The sequence below is a fragment of the Mustela lutreola genome, chromosome 6, assembly GCF_030435805.1.
Source record: "Mustela lutreola isolate mMusLut2 chromosome 6, mMusLut2.pri, whole genome shotgun sequence".
Taxonomy (NCBI): domain Eukaryota; kingdom Metazoa; phylum Chordata; class Mammalia; order Carnivora; family Mustelidae; genus Mustela; species Mustela lutreola.
Window position 1 is genome coordinate 101,047,132 of NC_081295.1, and position 23,948 is coordinate 101,071,079.

General features: G+C 36.6%; 1 protein-coding gene across 1 annotated transcript in view; it reads left to right on the forward strand.

The window, feature by feature from the left end:
- Positions 1 to 706: 706 nt before the first annotated feature.
- Positions 707 to 23,948, forward strand: part of TINAG (tubulointerstitial nephritis antigen) — a 99,867-nt gene continuing 76,625 nt past the window's right edge. Inside the window, exons 1-4 of the mRNA XM_059178283.1 lie at positions 707 to 1,167; positions 14,401 to 14,464; positions 15,130 to 15,219; positions 20,132 to 20,246. Coding sequence (XP_059034266.1) covers positions 813 to 1,167; positions 14,401 to 14,464; positions 15,130 to 15,219; positions 20,132 to 20,246 — 624 coding nt within the window. The 5' untranslated portion in view covers positions 707 to 812. The remainder of the gene's footprint in view (positions 1,168 to 14,400; positions 14,465 to 15,129; positions 15,220 to 20,131; positions 20,247 to 23,948) is intronic.

Sequence of the window (23,948 nt, forward strand, 5' to 3'; positions counted from 1 at the left end):
AGACATCTTGACCTTTGGGTTTCCTTCATGACTACCTCTTCCTGCAGTTTTCTAGCACAGAGATGGTCTTTCCTTGACTATAAAAATGCCTTTTAGATACTGCAGGTTCCTACACTGGTGCCAAGTAGGGACTCAGGTGGAAGGAACTAAGGTCACCCTCAGGGAATTTCTAGCTGAATTAGGCTCCACTAAGCCTTGAAATCAAAATGCTTCTGGTAGGTAAATGGAGTACAGATGGGAAATCAAACCAGTGTGTGACTGGGCATGATTTAGAGCAACTGTTATTGATATGACAGATCCTAGCAGGCAACCTCATGAAAGCTTGGATTTTAGTTGCTGTGCAAGTAGGTGAAATGAATAATTGTGTTTCTGACTTTCCAATTTCCTACACCTTGCCAGTGGTTATTGCAGCCATAATTTGGGCCATGTGTATTCCAGAGAGGTTTCTGATTTAAGAATCTAGATTTTTTTTTTGAGGCAAGGTTTATTCAATGTATTTCATCAATGAATAAGATTTTATGTACTTATTTTTGTGGTGATGGATTTTTTTTTGCATGATATAAAATATTACACATTTTTAACTTTGAAGGAATGACAAGGGTCTATTTTTAACACTTACATTATCTTGGGCAAACATTTAAATTCTTGATTAATGTTTAACTACAAGAAGTATACTCAGTTCAAGTAAAGGATCCACTTCAGGATTCAGGCTGGGTTGTCTTGATGATTAGAATTCCGGCTCCAAGGAGAAGCCCCAAAGCCAAGGGTATTGACTGTAACAGAAAGTGGGAACCCTACCTGACATCTAGAAAATGTGGACTGGATATAAGATCTTAATCTTTTCCTATCTTACCACAGAAATTTGGATGGAGAAACAGTATTTATCTCAAAGAGAAGTGAACCCAGGACCTGCTTTCACTAGAAATCACAAGATTTGGGAGGGTTCTCGATTCAAGAGAGCCATTTTCAAAGGACAATACTGTAGAAGTTTTGGTTGTTGTGAAGACAGAGATGATGGCTGTGCCACTCAGTTCTATGAGGCAAATGCAGTATGTTACTGCGATAAATTCTGTCAAAGGGAAAATTCTGATTGCTGTCCTGATTACAAGTCATTTTGCCTTGAAGATAAAGAATGGCCTCCTCACACAAAGCCTTGGGATCCAGAAGGTAGGCTTTGGAAATGTGTTTGAACAAGTGCCTGGTTCATTACAGATCTGTCAAACTTTCTTTTCCTCTCCTCCCATCTTACTTTCCTTCCTTTCTTAAGAGGAGGTGAAAAGTGAATATTATGGTTAAACAAATGTCCTTGGATTCTTCCAGTGCTTTGCTTTAGATGCAAGATGCCTGTATTGTATTAGAACTTTCTAGAAAGTTCTGGTGTGATGGTCATGAATTCTGGTCTGGATCCTTTTGGGAATACTGACTCAATATACATCAGAGTTACTTAACACTCTTTCTTTCTTAGTAAAATGTTTTGACAATGGACTCTTAAGCTCTTTTGAGTGTAACCTGTTAGAGTACCTCATCAGTCACAGGTCTGATCATCTGCAGACTCGCCTAACATTTGGTTTATTATGTCATTTGACTAATGGACCTCCTGACATTAGAACCATTAATGCCATTAAAACCAGGCCACAAACAAAATAAAGGTAGCTAGCTACCTGCCTAAGTAATACCAAACAGATCTTTCGTATGTATTTTTGTTTCGTTTCACTTTTATCTGGGATTTTTTAAACCTTTGAAACAAAGGAAAACTTCCTATGGAGTAATTGTAAGAGTCAAAAATTGAGTGGTTAAGTACAAATAATTAATGAGGAGAATGATTGTATTTACTACATTGGTCTAATTATAGGAGAAAGGCTCTAGATTCTGAGCAATCAATACATCTAAGATTTGCAACAAACCACAAAGCAACATGCTTTTGCTATACTTAAATAAAACACTATTTTTTTTAATTACCTGTCACATCAAAGCTCCTCAGCAAAAAATGCAGGTTTAATCAGAGCTCTATAACACTACTAGAAATTTCAGGTGAAGACAATTAAAGGTCAACTAGGATTTAGCATCCTTATTTCAAAATCCAAATGTGATTGCCTTCATTCTCAATAATGTCATATTGCTTGTAAAATTGAGGGAATGCCTTTTAAAACATGTATATATTAGATTAAAATTTCCACAGAACTGTCATTTATCCCAGACCTTTACCTCTACCAATATACAGCTCAGAAACCATCAAGCATTTATTTTATCCTAAAAAGCGGCAGATCCTTTACTAATAATGGAGAATGTAGTCATTCATGAAAAATTATTCACTGAATATCTTCACTATGCCAGGCATTGAACTTAGTGCTGGGTACCAATGGGGAAGAAAAAGACAGGATCTTACTCTCTTTGAAGTGACAGTCAAGTTACCAGGAAGAGGGTAAGATATTTAACAAATGCATGGTGTAGTTGCAAATTGTGATAAATCCTCTGAAGGAAACACTTGGGGTGCTGTGAGAGTGCATCAGAGTGTAACATTAATCTGTAAAATGTTATATTTTATAGGGGGGAGTCAGCAAGGGAAAATATTTAACAGAGGCTCTAGGAGTGAGGAGGAATGAGTTGACCTGAAGAATTGATAGAAAGGTATAGATCTGAGAGAGAGGAGTTTGGCCTGGTTCAGGAACTGGAATGTGGCCAACATTTCTGGAGAGTAGGGTCTAGCGGAGGGCTTGGTGGGAGGGGACATGAAATGAGGTTTGAGAAGTGAGTAGAGGTCAGATTATGCCACGATGTATCGGCTATATTAAGGATTTGGGCTTTTATTCTGTTATGAGGACTCATTGGCAGATGTTAAGTAGGTATACTGTTGGCTTCATGAGTGTTGAGTCTCAATATTACATATAAATTGTAGTGTTTTCAATGCATACAATGTATTTAAGTTTTTCTTATTTGAAACATATAGCTCATTTAGAAAAAAGTAATTGGTACTTTTTCAATGTACATTTTTGCTTGAGCTAGAATTTTGCTCTGACTTTAATTTACGGTCATGTTTTAGGTAGAAATTATGTTCCAGGTATACTTTTTATTCTATTCTTTATGAAGGGAAGCAATTCATCATTTTATTTAGTAGCAAAAAGTTCACATTAAACTGTAATTGCTCTTATGAAGGTAATTCGTTTTCTTTTGTTTTATCTTGTGAAAGTAGCTTTCTTGTGAAAGAAAATAGCACTACACAATATTAAAAATCGTACAAAATTAAAATAAAACCACAATAGTATATTATTTATACCAATTTTTGCAGTACTATAACTTTCCTCTGAGATGCTAAGTTGTTCACTCACTGATCTACTAAGCATTATTTTTCATTTATCTAATTACCTGGTATTATCTAGTTCTTTATCCTACAACTGTCCCAAGAGCTCTTTTTAAATAAGTGACTTAACACTATGTACACCATCTTAAGGGTTATAAAAATAAATATGTACCTTTTCTATAAACTGGAAGTAGGACATACTGGTAAATAAGTTCCTTCTGTGTTTTTGTTTTTTGTTTTTTGTTTTCTCCATCTCTGATGGTAACTTCTGGTACTTGGAGGATTTCAATGTCAGATACTGAAAGCAAGTGATAGAGTTAAAGAGAACCAGAATGGATTTTCCAGACAAATCTTTTGGTGTAGCAGATTTTAAGGGAAGATTCTAGTATACCATCTGTTGTGAACAGACATAAGTTAATTTAATTTATGCAGAACTTTTATGTTCACATTGGTAAAAAAATGTGTGTAAGCCACTGACACATTTAAGTGTTATTTAATCCTTCACAACCTCCTTAACCAACCACATTGTAATGAAGATAAGTCACAGTCCAAATTCTGCCATACACAGTGATAGTTACAAAAATATATATTGGTAAGGAGACATACACCAGTTCAACAACCTGTGTAAGCGTCATGAAGACTCAAGTCCCTATCCTTTAGAGGTTCCCACATTTACCTTGCTTGAGTAATTTACCAGAAACACATATGATGATAATGCAGAGGTAGGATTGTTACCCTTGCAGTGGGCATCAGGGAATGAGAATGCCTGCTAACCCATGGCTGGGACACAGAAATTTTTGAGATCATTTCTAGGGCATCAGGTCTATGAATAAAGGCTTTTGACCTTAAGAGAAACATAAACTGTTAGCTGTTAAGAGTGGGAGTGTGGGGCATGACTTTGAAATAGTTTAACTAATATATATAGGTTGAATACTATTAATTTAACCAATAAGAGCTGATTACATACATCCATTATTTTGACTAACAAGACACTAATTTTGCCATGAAAGCCCATTTCTGATGTTCATTATACTGGCGTCTAGTGTTCATCCAAAGATGGATAACAGAAGCACTTATAGCAGCTGCCTTGGAATCCGGACTTTCAGAATAACTGCTACTGACCACCCATGGGATGCGGATTCCTGATCTGAGTAAATAACTGTCTTCCTAAAGTGAAGTTTAGACCAGCACAGATACTATAACGCATTATGATGAAGTATTAAAATAAATTAACAGACATCGTATTACCATCCTTTTAAAAAAATCAATGGGCCCACTATTTCACTCTCCAGATACCTGATTTGTCTCGTGTTTTGATCTTGTGTTACTATTAATGTGTAAATCCCTATTAATTTCAACAGCCCTTATCTTTTTTTCCAAGATGCTATATGATTAACCATTTTTGATTAACTCACTCTGAGGCACTTCGTGTACATTTCATTGAGAAGATAAAGCCATCAGGAGTCCTTTCATCTCTATCATCATGATTTCAACCTCCTTCCCTCTGGATTACTCTTAAACTCTTAAGCTCTGAATCTAGTCCTCTCTTGTCTTTTTAATCTTCACCATTACAATTCTCTCTCTCTTTTTTCCATTTCTTTCTCCTTCTCTCCTTTTCTTTTCCCTCTCTGTCTTTCCTAAAGCCACCTTTCCTCCATTATTTCATGGATCAGTGATCAATTTACAAAATGTGTTGTTCTAGCTTCCAATTTGAAAAAGCCCTCCCTGGGCTCCATGTCCTTAGCCAGCATCTGTCTCATTTCCTTTTATTTTTTTTTTCTTTGATGGAAAATAACTAAAAGAAATGTTTGCTTCCTGACTTCCAAGTGTCTCATCAACCAATTCCTACAGGATGCCATTCCTTGCTACTTAACTGAAATCCTTCCTGGCAGGGTCAGTGACTTTCCTATCACCAAAGGCAACATTCAGATGTCTGTTCTCTCAGGGGTACAGAACTGTGAATCATCAGGCTTACACATTTCATAGCACTCACCATAGCATATACCCTCCTCAATGTCCATAACCCAACCACACTCTCCCTACCCCCTCCACCCCCTAGTAACCCTCAGTTTGTTTTGTGAGATTAACAGTCTCTTATGGTATGTCTCCCTCCTGATCCTATCTTGTTCCATTTTTTCCTTCCCTACACCCCAAACCCCCTTCTCTGCCACTCAAATTCCTCATATTAGAGGGATCATATGATAATTATCTTTCTCTCATTCATCTGTTGATGGACATCTAGGTTCTTTCCATAGTTCGACTATTGTGGACATTGCTGCTATAAACATTTGGGTGCATGTGTGCCTTCGGATCACTACATTTGTATCTTTAGGGTAATACCCTGTAGTGTGATTTCTGGGTCATAGTGTAGCTCCGTTTTCAACTTTTTGAGGAAGCTCCATGCTGTTTTCCAGAGTGGCTGCACCAACTTGCATTCCCACCAACAGTGTAGGAGGGTTCCCCTTTCTTTGCATCCTCGCCAGCAATCTGTTGTTTCCTGAGTTGTTAATTTTAGCCATTCGACTGGTGTAAGTGGTATCTCACTGTGGTTTTGATTTGTATTTCCCTGATGCTGAGTGATGTTGAGCACTTCTTCATGTGTCTGTTGGCCATCTGGATGGGTATTCTTTCTGCTTTGTTGAAGATTAGTTGACCATAGAGTTGAGGGTCAATTTCTGGGTTCTCTATTTTGTTCCATTGAGCTATGTGTCTGTTTTTGTGCCAATACCATATTGTCTTGAAGATTACAGCTTTGTAATAGAGCTTGAAGTCTGGAATTGTGATGCTGCCAACTTTGGCTTTCTTTTTCAACATTTCTCTGGATATTTGGGGTCTTTTCTGGTTCCATATAAATTTTAGGATTATTTGTTCCATTTCTTTGAAAAAAATGGATGGGATTTTGATAGGGATTGCATTGAATGTGTAGATTGCTTTAGGTAGCATAGACATTTTCACAATATTTGTTTTTCCAATCCATGTGCAAAGAATGTTTTTCCATTTCTTTGTATCTTCCTCAATTTCTTTCATGAGTACTTCATAGTTTTCTGAGTACAGATTCTTTGCGTCTTTGGTTAGTTTTATTCCTAGGTATCTTATGGTTTTGGGTGCAATTGTAAATGGGATCGACCCCTTAATTTCTCTTTCTTCTGTTTTGTTGTTGGTGTATAGAAATGCAACTGATTTCTGTGCATTGATTTTATATCCTGACAATTTACTGAATTCCTGTATGAGTTCTGGCTGTTTTGAAAAGGAGTCTTTTGGGTTTTCCACATAAAGTATCATAGCTTCTGCAAAGAGTGAGAGTTTGACTTCTCTTTGCCGATTTGGATGCCTTTAATTTCTGTTTGTTGTCTGATTGCTGAGGCTAGGACTTCTAGTACTATGTTGAATAGCACTGGTGGTAGTGGACAGCCCTGCTATGTTCCTAACCTTAGGGGAAATGCTCTCAGTTTTTCCCCATTGAGAATGATATTCGCTGTGGGTTTTTCATAGATGGCTTTGATGATATTGAGGTATGTATCATACACTTTGAAGAGTTTGACCATGAAAGGATGTTGTACTTTGTCAAATACTTTTTCAGCATCTATTGAGAGTATCATGTGGTTCTTGTTCTTTTATTAAAGTATTTTATCACTTTGATTAATTTGTGGATGTTGAACCCATCTTGAAACCAGGAGGAAATCCCACTTGGACATGGCAAATAATCATTTTAATGAATTGTTGGAGACTATTGGCTAGTATTTTGGTGAGAATTTTTGCATCTGTGTTCATCAGGGATATCAGTCTGTAATTCTTTTTAATTGGGTCTTTGGTTTTGGGATTAAGGTAATGCTGGACTCATAAAATGAGTTTGAAAGTTTTCCTTCCATTTCTATTTTTTGGAAAAGTTTCAGAAGAATAGGTATTAATTCTTCTTTAAATGTTTGGTAGAATTTTCCTGGGAAGCCATCTGTCTCTGGGTTCTTGTTTTTTGGGAGATTTTTGATGACTGCTTCAATCTCCTTACTGATTATGGGTCTGTTCAGGTTTTCTATTTCTTCCTGGTTTAGTTTTGGTAGTTTATATATCTCTAGGAATGCATCCATTTCTTCCAGATTGTCAAATTTGCTGGTGTATAGTTGCTCATAATATGTTTTTTAATAATTGTTTGTATTTCTTTGGTGTTGGTTTTGATCTCTCCTCTTTCATTCATAATTTTATTTATTTGGGTCCTTTCTCTTTTCTTTTTGATAAGTCTGGTCAGGGTTTGTCAATTTTATTAATTCTTTCAAGGAACAAGCTCCTAGTTTTGTTGATTTGTTCTACTGTTCTTTTGGCTTCTATTTCATTGATTTATGCTCTGATTTTTATTATTCTCTTCTCCTGCTGGGTTTAGGCTGTCTTTGCTTTTCTTTCTGCAGCTCCTTTAAGTGTACGATTAGGTTGTGTACTTGAGACCTTTCTTGTTTTTTGAGAAAGGCTTGTATTAATATAGACTTTCTTCTTTGGGCTGCCTTTGCTGTGTCCCAAAGATTTTGAAAAGTTCTGTTTTCATTATCATTTGTCTCCATGAATTTTTCAATTCTTCTTTAATTTCCTGGTTGACCCATTCATTCTTTAGTGGGATGCTCTTTAGCCTCCATGTATTTGAGTTCTATCCAACTTTCCTCTTGTGGTTGAGTTCTAGTTTCAAAGCATTGTGGTCTGAAAATATGCAGGGAATGATCCCAGTCTTTTGGTACCATTTGAGACCTGATTTGTGACCCACATTGTGATCAATTCTGGAGAATGTTCCATGCGCATTAGAGAAGAATGTGTATTCTGTTGTTTTGGGATGGAATGTTTTGAATATGTCTGTGATGTCTATCTGGTCCAGTGTGTCATTTAAAGCCTTTATTTCCTTGTTGAACTTTGGCTTAGATAATCTGTCCATTTCAGTGAAGGGGTATCAAAGTCCCTTACTATTATTGTATTATTGTTGATTTGATTCCATTATCAATTGGTTTATATAGTTTGCTGCTCCCGTGATAGGGGTATAGATATTTAAAATTGTTAGATCTTCTTGTTTGACAGACCCTTTAAGTATGATATAGTGTCATTCCTTATCTCTTATTATGGTCTTTGGCTTAAAGATCTAATTTGTCTGATATAAGGATTGCCACCCCAGCTTTCTTTTGACATTCATTACAATGGTAAATTGTTGCCCACCCCCTCACTTTCAGTCTGGGGGTGTCTTTGGGTCTAAAGTGAGTTTCTTATAGATAGCATATTGATACATCTTATTTTTTTTATCCATTCTGATATGCTGTGTCTTTTGATTGGGACATTTAGCCCATATACATTCAGGTATAAATTTAGTGCCATTGTACAGACACCCTACAGTGCCTATAAGGTTATTATATATTTTCTGTTATTGTATATTGTCTCTGTTCCTTTATGGTCTACTACTTTAAGGCTGTCTCTTTGCTTAGAGGACCCCTTTCAATAGTTCCTGTAGGGCTAGTTGGATGTTTGCAAATTCTTTTAATTTTTGTTTGTCCTGAAAGCTTTTTTATCTGTCCTTCTATTTTCAATGATAGCCTAACTGGATATAGTATTCTTGGCTACATATTTTCCTCTTTTAGTACTCTGTATATATCATGCCAGTTCTTTCTGGCCTGCCAGTTCTCTGTGGATAAGTCTTCTGCCAATCTAATATTTCTACCATGGTATGTTACAGACTTCTTGTCCTGAATGGCTTTCAGTATTTTCTCTTTGTCACTAAGACTTGTAAGTTTTAGTATTAGGTGAAGGGCGGTGGACCTATTTTTATTGATTTTGAGGGGGATTCTCTGTGTCTACTGGATTTTGATGCTTGTTGCCTTTGCCATATTAGCAGAATTCTCTACTATAATTCACTCCAATATACCTTCTTCTCCTCTCTCTCTTTTTTCTTCTTCGGAAATCCTAATTATTCTAATATTGTTTCATCTTATGGTATCACTTATTGCTTGAATTCTCCCCTCATGGTCCAGTAGTTGTTTGTCTTCCTTTTGCTCAGCTTCTTTATTCTCCATCATTTGGTCTTCTAAATCACTAATTTTCTCTTCTGCCTCATTTAACCTAGCAGTAAGAGACTCCATTTTTTATTGCACCTCATTAATAGCTTTTTTGATTTCAACTTTGTTAGATTTTAGTTCTTTTATTCCTTCAGAAAGGGTTTTTATTTCTCCAGAAAGGGATTCTCTAATATTTTCCATGCCTTTTTTGAGCCCAGCTAGCACCTTGATAATCATCTTTCTGAACTCTAGTTCCGACATATTACCAATGTCTGTATTGAATAGGTCCCTAGCCTTCAGTACTGCCTCTTGTTCTTCTTTCTTTTTTGTTTTTTTTTTGTGGTGAGTTTTTCCACCTTGTCATTTTATCCAGATAAGAATATATGAATGAGAGAATAAAATACTAAAAGGGTGACAAATACCTCCCCAAAATATACATTACCCAAATCAGAAGAGACCTGAAACTGAGGGAGAAGAAAGGGGGAGGGGCTTTAGCTTGGTGAATAGAACAGAGCCACCCACTTGATTTTGGGTGTATTCTGCTCTCTTAGAAGAAACTACCTCCCAAAATTTTAAAGAAAGAAAAACAAAAATAAGTGTAAACAAAATGAAGGGATGGAATATGAGTGTAAAGATGAAAAAAACGATTCTAAAAGAGGAATTGATAAGTTTGCTGGAAAAAGAAAGTAAAAAGAGGAGAGAATGTGATCTGGCTGGAGAGTAGAACAAAGCCATGTGCTAGATTTAGGGTATATTTTGATCCATTAGAAGAACTTGTATCCCAAAATTTTAAAGAAAAAAAAACTATATGTATACAAAAAATGAAGTTATAAAATATGACTATAATGATGAAAATTAAGAAAAAGATTTTACAAAGGCATTGTTAAGATAAAATAGTTTAAAAACATTAAAAGAGGAAAGAGGACAATTTAGAAAAGTAGAAAAAGAAGAAAATAAAATCTAAAAAAAAAAAAAAACACCCTTAACTTTGCAAGACTAAAGAATCATATGCCATGAATTCTATGTGCTGCTTTTCCCAGTTCTGGAGTTCCATAGTTCTTGTTGATAGGTGAACTTGGTCTTGGCTAGATGTTCTCGCTGATCTTCCAGGAAGGGGCCTGTTGTAGGGATTCTCAAATGTCTTTGCCCAAGGCGGCACCACCTTGCCAGGGGTCAGGTTAAGTAATATGCTCATGTTTGCTCGTGGTAACTTTTGTTCTCTGAACACTTTCTATAGAGCTTTGGAGGACAAGAATGAACATGTCAGCCTCCCAATCTCCAGCCAGGAAGAGCTGAGAGCTCAGGGCCCCACTTCTTAATGAACCCTCAGAGACAAGCAGTCAGTCCTTCCCATCTCCCTGGTCTCCGGCTGCACTATGAGCTCACCAGGCCTTCTATCTCTGGCGCACTGCCCCATTTGGAGTCTCCAAATCCAGCAGATTCCTACCACGCACTCCCACGCCACTCCTCCTGGAGTAGGAAGGTGGGGGGTCTCCCTGGATCTGCCACTTGTGGGGTCCCTGCTCAAAGAGAAGTGGTCTGATTGTGTGTCCGATCATGGTGTAAGGTAATGCCTAACTGAGAGCTTACTCCTTGGCTCCTCTCTGTAGCCAGCTTCCCTGCTTCAATACCTGGGAGCTTTGTCACCTTCAGACACCCTTGGTCTTTCTGTGGCCCCACAGGTCCTGAGACCACACTTTCCCCACTAAGGCTTCACACCCACTTAGCCTCTGGAGCAATAATCCTCAGTGGAGCAGACTTCTGATTTTGTGCTCCGCTGATCTACTGCTTGCTGGGAGCTGACAAATTCCCGCACGTCTATCTTCTCATTGCTTCAGATTCACTTCTCCCCATATCCTACCTCCCAGAAAGTGGTCTATTTTCTGTCCCTAGAATTGCTGAACTTCTTCTCTTCTATCTCCTGTTCAGTTTGTAGGTGCTTGGTATGGCTTGATAACTATCTAGCTGAACTCCTGGGATATTTCAGACTGCTACTCTTCCACCATCTTGCTTCCTCCTCCTGCCCTTTTTTTTTTTTTTAAATGTATGTTACTATCTTTCAAATTTGTGCTCCAGACTTGACTTAACTCTAGACTTCCATAAACTACTGTACTTGACATTCTCCACTAGGATGTCTCACCTAGATTTAATCCAATCTAAAATATGAGAGCAGACCTCTTGATTTCTTGCCAACAAACCTGTTCCTTAGTTCAGCGATAGCTTCACTCCCCCTCTATAACTCAAGCTAAAACTCCAGTGAGACCTACTTAATTCCTCTTTCTCCTCATTCCCCAAACTCAGTCTGTGAGCAAGTTCCATTGCTTTATCTCCAAGTTACATCTATCCACTGCTCTCCCCATTACTACTATTATGAAAATCCTTCATTCCACTGGGAGCCCAGCCCCATTCAGCACTAAGTAAGTGATGAGGGCTGAGACATTTTCAGTAAGACCTTAGAGGTTACTGTAGGAAGTTGAGTTTAAGAAGGGGCAAATGTGCCCCAATATTCATAGCAATATCCACAATAGCCAAACTATGGAAGGAGCTGATCCCTTTAAGAGATGAATGGATAGGGGTGACTGGGTGACTCAGTGGGTTAAGCCTGTACAGAGAGATCTGTGTTCTCTCTTTCTGTCAAATAAATAAATAAAATATTAAAAGAAGATAGATGATTATTTGAAGTGAAATAAGTCAAGAAAGACAATTATTATATGGTTTCACTTATATGTGGAACATAAGGAAGAACATACAGGACATTAGGAGAAGGAAGGGAAAAGTGAAGGGGGGACGGAATCAGAGGGAGAGATGTTAAGAGACTATGGATTCTGGGAAACAAACTGAGAGTTTTAGAGGGGTTAGAGGATGGGTGAGCCTGGTGATGGGTATTAAGGAGGGCACAGATTACAATGAGCACTGGGTGTGGTGCATAAACAATGAATCATGGAACACTACATCAAAAACTAATGACTTACTGTATGGAGACTAACATAACATAATAATAAGAAGAAAAGAAATTGGGTTTTATTTTAAATTTGATGGGAAATAACTTGAGGATTTTAAGTAGGAAGTGACACAACAGAGATTTTAAAAGTCTTCTTTAAATGCTGGGTAGGGAAATGAGGGATACATTAGAACCAAACAGGAGTAAAAAAAATGACTGGACTATCTGTAACGTAGAAGTTGATGCTCCACTTTGTGAGCCCCTTGAGCAGGCTCAGATGAACTGATTATGGTTTTCATGAAGGAAGGCATGTGATATGATGAGCACTAGGTGTTACATGCAACTAAGGAATCACTGAATGTTATATCAAAAACTAATGATGTATTATTATTATATGTTGGATAATTGAATTTTAATAAAAAAAAAAGAGGTCAACTTTCAAGTTGATTACAATAATTACAATGACAAGAGATTACAATAAATGTAGTTTCTCATAGTAAACTCTGACTTGATATTAAGGAAGGATGACCAAGAAAGGAAACTTTTGCTAACACTAGACTTAGTACTGGTGATTTGGATTAGGCCTGGTGATAGCATTCTCTTGACTTTAAAATTATGAGCTAGAGTACAGGTCAGAGAAGGGAATTTTTTTTCCCCCCTCCTTAAGACTTTTGTGATTTGTTTCCTTTATCTATGTAACTGGTATGTTGGGCAAGGAATATTTATGAGGTATGATTAAAAAAATCAGCTTTGCTTTTGGCCTCTTCTCTGTCCTTTAAAACTAGTCAGAAAGTACTTTCTTTGACTTTGAAAACTTGGGTTGTTGCATGAATTTTCTGTCATCCCTAGGTAATAAAAGTTTGAGGGTTTCTTTAAGTTCTATAGTAGAAGTTCATTTATTTCAAGTCTCTAATACAGAATAGTAAGTAAAACTACAGACTTGTTCTAAAGTTAAATCTTTCCCCTTCCCTGAGTTCCTGACGTCCCGAAGCCTGTGGTCCAGGAGAGAGGCAGTTTTTGCTTCTCTTCCCATGGTTGTGGAATGTTAAAAAACCTTGGAAAAGAGGTAAATAGATGCAAATTTGTAGAGATTTTATATTCATTAAGCAACATATTGAACTGTAAAAACTACATGCTGCAGAGTGGCAGCTGTGAAGTTTTCAATGAAACCATTATTTGAAAAATCAGAGGAGAGCAAATTCCCTAAGTGGCTTTTGTGATATTGTGGCTAGAAGTTAAACCAAGTTCCTTGGAATGATCTCTAAACATGTAGATTTTCCCCTCTGATCATATGAATAAAAAGTTAGGATTCATTTTGTTTAATTAGACACCACTGATGTGATCTATCAATTACATATTTCTGTTTTCACATGACAAAGTAGTAAATTTTACTACCTTTGTTAAGTCAGAGTGGATTTCAAATCTGTGTGAATTATATTTTTGAAAAGCATTTCCTTTGTAACCAGGGTAATATTTTCACCATATCTTATTGATGGTTTTCATATAATGATAATACACTGTTGGTCTCTTTTAAGTAGTTTATATAATCAGGTAAATTAGTTAACAGCTAGTTTCAGTTAATTGAGAAATATTTGGATTTAGAACACAAATGGCTACTATCTTACTGGTTTCATGAATTTTTCTTCTGATCCGAATTCTTAAGAAAATAGAATTTATCTTTAAAAGGTAAATTCAATGAGCTTCACATTTTGGTCTAAAACTTTGAATTCCTTACTCTTGTCATAAACAACTAATCATATTTACTTGTGAGACTTGATTAGATTTTTTTAAATGAGAAAAGCCATAAATTTATCCAAACATTGTCTTATTTCTCACCTATTTAGACACATAAGTTATTTTTTGAGTGTGGTTAGTGATTAATTCTGTGGTAATCAAGTTTTTATGCTTTACAAATCCTCTGTTGGAACATAATATGCAATTTTAAAGATAAAAGCTCATGAAAAAAGCTTAGAAAAATCTTGTACATAGACCTCGACACAAACCAGATGTGGATTTTCATCAGAGTGGCCCCAAACAGTTTTGCATATTTGAGAAACTAAACAGAATTGTAGGTTTCTTGTGAATGTTGATGCACTTTATCGTTCAATTTAGAATTTTCATTTGTTCAAATGTTATGTTGACAGGTTGCCTCAGAGATGGCCAACTTTATGAAGAAGGATCAGTAGTTAAAGAAAACTGCAACTCCTGGTAATGAATTTAAGTGGCACAGAACTGAATTCTGCTGTCTGTGTATGTTTTCTTCAAATAAAAGGAGTATTGTGAAATAAGATGATAACTACAGATAGAATCATAAGTCCTAGGATATTGCATACCTGTAGATTTATATAAGCATATTTAATGAATGTTGACAAATCTAATCTTAAATATATCTTTCAATGCGAGAGCTTGTTTATGACAGCGGCCTTCATCATACAGCAGGCCTGCATGAACTATACCTCTTAATTAAAGCATTCCACAGGCAAGATATACTCCAGGCAAACTGTATTTCTTTGATCACAGTAGCTATAGATAAAAACAGGCTGCCTTCAAATGATTATCCTGCAGAAAGTTTCCAAATACAAATACAAAGATTCTACTGTCTAAATTTTCTTATGTTTTCAAATGTCAGTGTTTTCAATGTTTTCAAGTGGTCATTTCACTTATTAATTGCCTGGAGGAGAAGTTAAGAGCATATTGAGTGATAGCTAATGCATATGCTATTATTTTATTTTTGCCAAGAATCAAATAGGCTTATGGCTATCATTAATCAAAGATATGTTTTACACCTGAACAGTGTGCAATTCTGGTTACTAATTCTGTACATGTACTTCATAAAGGCTAGGCCACTTTTGTAATTTTTTACATCTTTGCAGCACATGCTCAGGACAGCAGTGGAAATGCTCCCAGCTTGTCTGCCTTATTCAACCAGAACTGATTGAACGTGTCAATAATGGAGACTATGGGTGAGCAAAATCTTGCTTTCCAGACTTTGTTGGCCATCCCAGTTACTTTTCAGGCTTCAATCTATTTCCTATCATTTACTTTTAAAAAATGGCCATTATTCAAAAGAAAGAATGGGAGAGAAATGGGAAGAGAAGTAGAAAGACATGTAAAATAGGAATGCACGGAGGTAAGTATTAAATGATTAAAATTAAAATGCACAAAGAAATGTAGATGGGGGTCTTAAAATTACTAGGAAGGAGCATTGTCCTGGGGTGAATGAGGGGAATAGAGGGAGTGTTAGTTTGGTTAAATATTTAGACAAGATTAGGAAGTAGGCAAAATTGATTTTTTCAAATAAACCATCTTTCTCCTTCTGGTGTTGTCCTGACCCAGCCAATCAGCTGTCACAGGAGAATCAGACCCTAAGAGGTCAGTATTTAATCTTGATGATTCCCCAAATAGCCAGTCCATCTAGACAATTTCACTGCCATGACCTATGTAGCCAGTTTCACTTAGAGTTGAATGGAAAGACAGGCGGAGCCACTTTACTTTGCTTATAAGCTAAATATAGGGCTGATTGGCACTTAAACATGGCAAATGATGGTTTGATGCTCTCTGACAGATTAATAAATTAGGTGGCTTCTCCAATTTCATAGAGGGAATAATGATATCAGTACTAACATGGATTTTCTTTACTGAATTGAAAGGAAGAGGGATGGCCTACCTGGTTATCTGCCTCAGGATTGCTCCTTTGCCATTGACCAAATCTCTAGATACCCTCAGAAACATTTTCCACATTCTGGAAAATGTAAGAAGATCTATTATCATCTATTATCAAGTAATTATAAAAGTGATGTAATCCTGAAATGTAGTTTTACAAATTAAAAGTATCACTTGCTTTCACATAGAAGACCATAAGACAGATATTTCCCAGATTTCCTAGCACAGCCCCTGTCCTGAAAGTATTTTCTTGGAAGACGGGAGATTTAGAAAGTTACATTTTTTTTTTTTGACATTAATATTCTTCAAGCATGCTCAATTCCTGTGTGTGTATACATGTTTACCCAATATTGTAGTTGATAATATGACATTTTAAGTATTTCTAGGGAAAATACATCGTAATTTTCTGTGGCTAAGTGATACTCAAATAATGGAAAGGACATCAGAGTATGTGTCATCATAAGAAATTATCTGAATCAGGTTCTTAAAATAATTCAAATGCTTGACCCATGGAGCACATACTTCCAAGAAGCTCTCAGCAGCCTACTTTTCCACTGTCCCAGAACCTGTGGGAAACCATAGTTGAAAGCAATGTGGGAAAAACACGTAAGAATACACAAGCTGGTGGGAATGCTGTCTTCTTTGGAAAGAAGATTTTCTTGCCATCATTTGTTCACTGTGAGATAACTCTGCAAAGAGTTAAAAGGCACAGGCTTTGCCTTTTGTAGCAAACATTGATAACCTTAAAAGGACAGAAAGTGAGGGATAATTGGAGCAAAAAGAAAAAAAGTTAAGGAAGAGAGACAAGCTGTGAAGAAACAGTAAAACTAAAATTATTTACCAGAGGACAGAAAGGCAGGGGGAGTCCTTGAATTTAAAAGAAAGTTCTGACCCTCAGATGTATTCTGATCCTGATGTTCAAATTGTTTTCATGTGTGAAAATAGAACATACCATTCGATACTTACTGAGTGCTTTTTAAAATAGCCCACATGTAAATATACACAATCTTTGCTTAAAACATTCATTTTTCTCATCTTGGTGGCATTTGGGGTCCAAATCTTCCTTCATTCTATATAAGTTACTTCAGTGCATATTTATTCCCCGTGTTATTTTTCAGAGCAACCAATTAATATCAACGAAACCGTGTTTCTTTTGTGGCACTGCTGAGGATAGAAATAAATAATTTCTGTCTTACAAGAATTTCCAATCTAGCTGAGGAGTCAACATGCCATCCCTTTGTAAAAGGATTTTTGATGATAAGGCAGTATGTAAGTGCCAAATTAGTAGCAAGTAATAATCAGCAAGTTAGTGGAACAAAGGAAGATAGAGAACTGTGCGGGACAGCAAGCCACACCTGAATTTAACAGCTTAAAACCATAAGCTATTCTTTGTTTACTTCAGTACCTTGACATTGTACCTTCAGTACCTGAAGCTCTTTTCCTGATCTCTCTTGGGGTTCCTCAGATGTCTATAGATATCTGGAGACTCAAATGGGGTTGAATTGTCTAAAGTGGCCTCATTCTGATGCCTGGTAGTTGGTGCTGGTTGTTGGTGGGCCCACATGTCTTCAGCAGACTAGCCTTAGCCCCCCACATAGTACGAGTGTTCTAAGGGGGCATGAGGGAGGGCTGCAAAGGGCTTCCCTGTAGGCCTATGCCTGAAAGACACACAGCATCAATTCTCCTACCTTTTGTTGAGGGAAGCAAGTGAGTAGCCCTGCCCACATTCAAAGGTTGGGGAAATAGATTCCACTTCTTGGTGCCAAGAGCCACAGATAATTTGTGTCCATTTTTAATCTGTCACATCTCTAAACTTGATTTTTTTTTTTAAATGAACTCAAAACCTAGTCTGTTGGATAAGTTGGCCTTGATTTTTTTCACCGGTTTCTCAAATCAACATACCCCAAACCAAAAGTGTTAACCTCTTTGACCTGCCCTTGGTGACTGGCCTTCACCTCTGCCTTGTCAGGCAAGCCAGGAAATTGGAAATTAGTTTGATTCTTCTCTCTTCTTCTTTCTCAGCCACTAGTCTCTTATAATTCCCACACCATAGTTTCCTTCAGATATTTATTTTTTCTACTTCTCTGCTACATTTGAGTGCATTTCTTTATCAAGCCTCATTTGAGATGACCTGATCTTTCTCCCTGTTTCCAGTCTGACCAAACTGCAACCAATTCTTTATGGTTATCACTCTAAATCCAAGCTTTGACTCTGCTGTTCATGGTCTTAAAAATCCTCAGTGATACTCAATTGCTTGTAGAATATCATTATATTCCTTAGCATAAGAAACAGTCTGGCCCAAATGCTTCTTTACTACCTCATTTTTTTATGCTCTTTCTAGCTTCCCTTGACCTCTCATGGGTTTGGCATTGAACTTACCTGCTCATTCTTAAACATGCTACCCAGCTTCAGACCCATATGTTCTACTCCTGAGTTGCCTTTTTTTCTTTTTTTAAAAGAATAAATGTCCTTTTCTTTCACATCTGTCCACCAACCTGATTCTCATCCTTCCAGACTGAGCACTAAAGTCACTTTCTGTAACGAAATTATGCCAACTCCTTCAGGCAGAGTTATATTTGACACCTCTACTCTGGTCATACCTTAACCTACTGCTAATAAATGACGCACATTGAAGTCATATCTAGCTTTGCAGTATTTTTAGGGTATGAGCTCCGTGAGGGTAGAGAAACTTAATTATTCTTATGTTTAAAGAGAGAATATGATAAATTGGATTAAAGGGAAAGTTATGAGTATTGATCAAAGAGGATGATATAGAGTGGTAGTCCCTTCATAATTTTTTTAAGCATAAGTCACAGTAAAACATGCATCTAACTTTATGATTTAGTACACACACACACACACACACACACGTGCACATGAATATCGTTACAAATACGTGCTACACACACACACACCCTGACACGTATAAAAACATTACTCATCCTCACTATGTACAATAAGTTCTAATATTTCCTATTATCTCTCCTGTATTTTATTTATTTTTTAAAATAGTGATTCCCTGCTCACTAAATTAAGTGATTAAATGAACACAAATGTATCTGAATGTTTGAAAACTGCTGGGGTAGAGCATGAAAAGTGTACTTCCTTGATGTCATGGCTTTGCTTAAGGCTGGTCCTGATGGTCTCTTATAAATCCTGCAAAATTTAACAAAGTCAGCATTTTCCTTTGGTGATGGAGATTGTACTCTTAAAATTGTGGCTCCAAGTTGCTTAGAATTTTGTGATGTAACAGATTCTTAGAAAAGCATAAATTTGCTAGGCATATTATTGAAAAATCAAACGTATCTTCAAGCATTCATGAGAGTCTATTACAATATAAGCAATTTTGGTAATTAACTAACAGGATTAAGTTTAGATTTGACTTAAGTAATGAAAATATATTGTTCTCAAGTTGTAAATAATTCAAACAAGTGATAATTAAAGTACTTTCCCCTTTCTCATCTACTCTCATCTCTTCAGAAATTTTTTGTTGGATTTAAATGTCAGTGTTAGATTTTGAAAACAAAGCTCCTTTTCCTATGTAGGGCCACAAAACCCTATCTCTAAAAAATATGTGCTTTTAAGTATCTAATTTCACATTAATTGAATTTGTATCATCAATAATAATAACTGAGATTATTGAGCACTTAACACAAATTAACTCTTTAATATATGATAGAATATTCCAGTATTTAAATAAATTAATTCAATACAATTAATTTACACTGATTAATCTTCTTAAGTAGAACTATTTTATCCCCAGTTTTTCACAGATACTTCCTTTTACATGGTCAAATTCTTTTCAGATCTAAATTATATATAAAACAATTACCCTATTTATCTATAAGTGCATTTCTATACATTCAAGCTTCTTTCTAAAATGCATTTGATGACATTCAAAAGAAACTACATAGATTGGCCTTTTGCTATTTAATCCCTTATGATATGTAAAGATTCCATATTCTTATATTTAGTCTATATTGATATAGCCTTAGGTTCCTCATATAAATCATTAAAATAATTAGAAGAGACCTAATTTAGGAAGAGTGGCTCACAGGCTTTCTTGTTAAATGATCATACATTCTTTATATAAAGAATATCTAGCTTATAGTAGTTCTAATTTTGTATAACTTCAGAAATATAAACAAACATTATTTATAAAAATGATATTGCATAATGTGTACCAATTTTTCTCTTTCATTTGTAAGGCAGATGGACAGCCCAGAACTATAGCCAGTTCTGGGGAATGACTCTGGAAGAAGGCTTCAAGTACCGTCTTGGGACCCTGCCACCTAGCCCCATGCTTCTCAGTATGAATGAAATGACAGTAAGTGGCCTATCTGACTCAAATGTGTGTGTGTTTGTGCAGGTATGTTTGTGTGTGCATTTAAAGAAATTTTAAATAACTAAAATAGTAGTTTTTGAGCTTTTGGAGATGTAATTTTGTCATATAAATAAAAAACCTTCCACCCAAATGGTTGTTATCTTCCCTGAACATTTCATGTGAACTCTGAAGTCCACCAGTGTCAATTAGATGAAGTGTCCTGTCTTCAAGAATGATTGTGTTCCTTTATACCGCTCATGATTTTGTAGAAATTCCTAGTTCTGATTATCAGCTGTTTAGTGGCCCAATGCACAAGCAAGTTATCAGTTGTCCTTATTTTTCTTTTTTAAGTAAACATAGTTATTTTTTTTTTAACTCATCCAAAAAAAATTGTGCTGTCTTTGGGTTATCCATTATCATATGAGGCTAAGAGAAATGCCAGTTACTGTAGATGTCTATGCTAAGATAATTCATGAAGGTTTATCCTCAAAATTTCCTTTGCAGGAAAACCTTCAAATTTTGCGAGGTGACCTCACAAACTCCCTCATGAAATTTCAGCATTTCCTACACTCTTATGTTTTATACTATTGTATTGGATTTCCATTTCATTTTGAGGAGATGTTATCATCCCATATGGGTATCTGGTATAAAGAGACGTCTATCTCTCTCGTATGACAATCTTCTAACTTGGAAGAGCTGAAATAGACCACCATATATGTGGTGTCCCAGGCACACATCTTCCCAGTTGGGATGTTGACAGTATTCAAGGCCTTGTTCAAATGCTCAGACCTAAGCGGTGCTCACAGATGGTGGGAGTGCAGCCTCTTCTCTTTACAATGCAGGCTTTAGGTCCTGGCTGCCTGGAGGCTCCCAGTGGCTCCGAAGCAAGCAGGGTTGTTGTTTGCCATTGGATGAGTTGTAAATCCACAACTTTCTCGTGAAGCATTTTTTTTTTATTTTTTTTTTAAAGATTTTATTTATTTATTTGACAGACAGAGATCACAAGTAGGCAGAGAGGCAGGCAGAGAGAGAGAAGGGGGAAGCAGGCTCCCTGCTGAGCAAAGAGCCCGATGTGGGGCTCGATCCCAGGACCCTGAGATCATGACCTGAGCCGAAGGCAGAGGCTTTAACCCACTGAGCCACCCAGGTGCCCCTCTCGTGAAGCATTTAATGTACTTTGCTTTCCAGAGATGTAATCCCCTGAGTTATTATACCAATTCAAAGTGCAGTAGCAGGGCCTGCTAAATTATAACCAGTATCAGAAAAGATCATAATAGCTGCCACATATCGAGGAAATGTGTGTTAAGCACTCTTATAAGCACTTTCATACCTTATCTCATCTAATTCCCACAGCAGCTTAATGTAGTGGGTACTATAATTATCCCCATTTTAAAGATGAGAAAATTGAGATTGAGAGAGGTTAAGTCACACTGAGATTGGGAAAAGTGAAAAGCCACCGCAGAATTACTTAAAGTGCAGAGCCAGGACATCTTAACACATCTGCTCCCAAAAATAGTCCCTAGAGTTCCAGTAGAATCTGTTAGCCTTGGCCCACACAGGTTCAAAGGAGCAAAAAAGCAGAACTAACTTTATGAAATGATCAGCTTAGATATACTCTTGGATCTTTCCTAGAACCAGTAAAATATAAAATCTTTAGAAATACGGCTTGGATTCATGGTTTTTAGTGACCTAATTATACGATCAATTGGAAGAGTTATTATTATTACTTTTATTTTTTTTTCTGGCTACCTTCTTTTTCATTTTTATTCCCATCTGGGGGAAAAAAAGAGGCAGAATTATTTAAGAAAAGAATAAATTCACTCCCTCTATTAGGATTTCTCTTTCCCTTGATTCTGTTAAGGGCCTTAGTCAGCCAAATACTCATTTGAGTGTTTATACATATTTTCTCTGGATTATTTCTTTTTAAACTTTAATTTTTGCAACCTGGAATATTTTATATTCTAGAGAATATGAGGTTGTAACTCACCCTGGTATAGGAAAGGAAGTTGAATTCTAATTCAGCATTTATTGGCTCCTAGGGATTTTTTTTTTTTTTAAGATTTTATTTATTTATTTGACAAACAGAGATCACAAGTAGGCAGAGAGGCAGGCAGAGGGAGAGGATGAAGCAGGGTCCCCGCTGAGCAGAGAGCCCGATGTGGGGCTCAATCCCAGGACCCTGGGATCATGACCTGAGCTGAAGGCAGAGGCTTTAACCCACTGAGCCACCCAGGCGCCCCTAGGGATTTGTTTGAATGAAAGTCGTTCTGAATGAAAAATCCTAATGATTAATATTTTGGGAGCATTAAAATTGCCAAGTGCTATGAATTAGTGTAATATAGTTGCCAGCTTTTTCCAGGACAGCAATAAGGAAAATTTGGCTGATCTGTAAGAGTTCCATTACCCACTTACAATGTAGAGCAAGGAACTAGCTTCTTATTTCTAGGTCATAGTAGCTTGAGGGCTGAGGGTCTTCCAAAAAGTTTCTGAGTGTTAGAGTTGTCCTAATGTCTGGAGATAGAATAAAATTATAAATATAACAATTACTTCCAGGGAGTGAATTGAGTTGAACAGGTTGCTACAGAAAGAGGTAAAAAAATATGTTAATTCTTAGCCTGGGAACTACATATATAATTACTTTAATACAGCAACTTGCCTCAGAGTACAGTGAAAATGAGGTTTCTTTTCTTTGTAGATATGCTTCTGGATAACTTTTTCCCCAACTTTTTCTTTTTTAAATACCATTTTCAACATAAGATGGTCTATCTATACAGCTGGGGTAGGAAGTTGCCAATAGCTGTAGTGATTTTGCTGAGGAACTCCACTGCATCCTTACCCCAAAACATCTTCCTTTCCTTGACTGTATTACCTGGATGAGAGTTGGGGTTCATATAATTCTTTATCTGGGGTGGGCAAGATGCGCCATGAGTCATTCCTGGTTTCTGGGAAAGCTCTTCTCTTTCCTGGTTGGATGCCTGGTTTCATTCCTTTGTTTAAGTCACTATTCCCATAATGTATTTGCTGAGCATGAGTTAGAGAAGTGTCAGTAGGCATTGGACACAGAGTTCTATGATCATATAGTTATGAAAATTTTTTGCATCTATATGGATTTATTAAATTCAAGTGAATATTTGTAGAGTGTGGTTAGTAGCAGTGAAGAATAGAAAGATGTTGATAGTGGAGGATGAAAAAAGTTAACTTTAGGGTTTTGGGGAGCCCTTCTTGGATGACAATCGTAAGTGAGGACAGACAAAAAGGAAACATAAACTTAATGTTTACCCTGGGTATAAGTAGAGTACCTGAGAGGAAGTAAAAAAAGGGAAAGAAAGAAGGCTGAGAGGGACATTGTTTAGACCATGGAACTCCTTGCTGTGTATGAAGACTCACTTCACCCCCAATTGGAGTAATTATGTCTGGTGTCAGGTCAACAAATCTGACTGGCTGGTAAATGCATGCCTATTTTTTTCCCCCAAAGGTTTTCTTTTTTGTTTGTTTCAAGTTTTTGTCTAAATACTAGTTAGTTAATAAGATATAGTATAATAATAAAATTTAGAGTAAAATTTAGTGATTCATCACTTACATATAACATCAGTGCTCATTACAAGTGCCCTCCTTAATACCCAACACCCACTTATACTATCCCCTGCCCACCTCATTTTGTTCTCTATAACAAAGAGTCTCTTATGGTTTGCTTCCCTTTCCTTC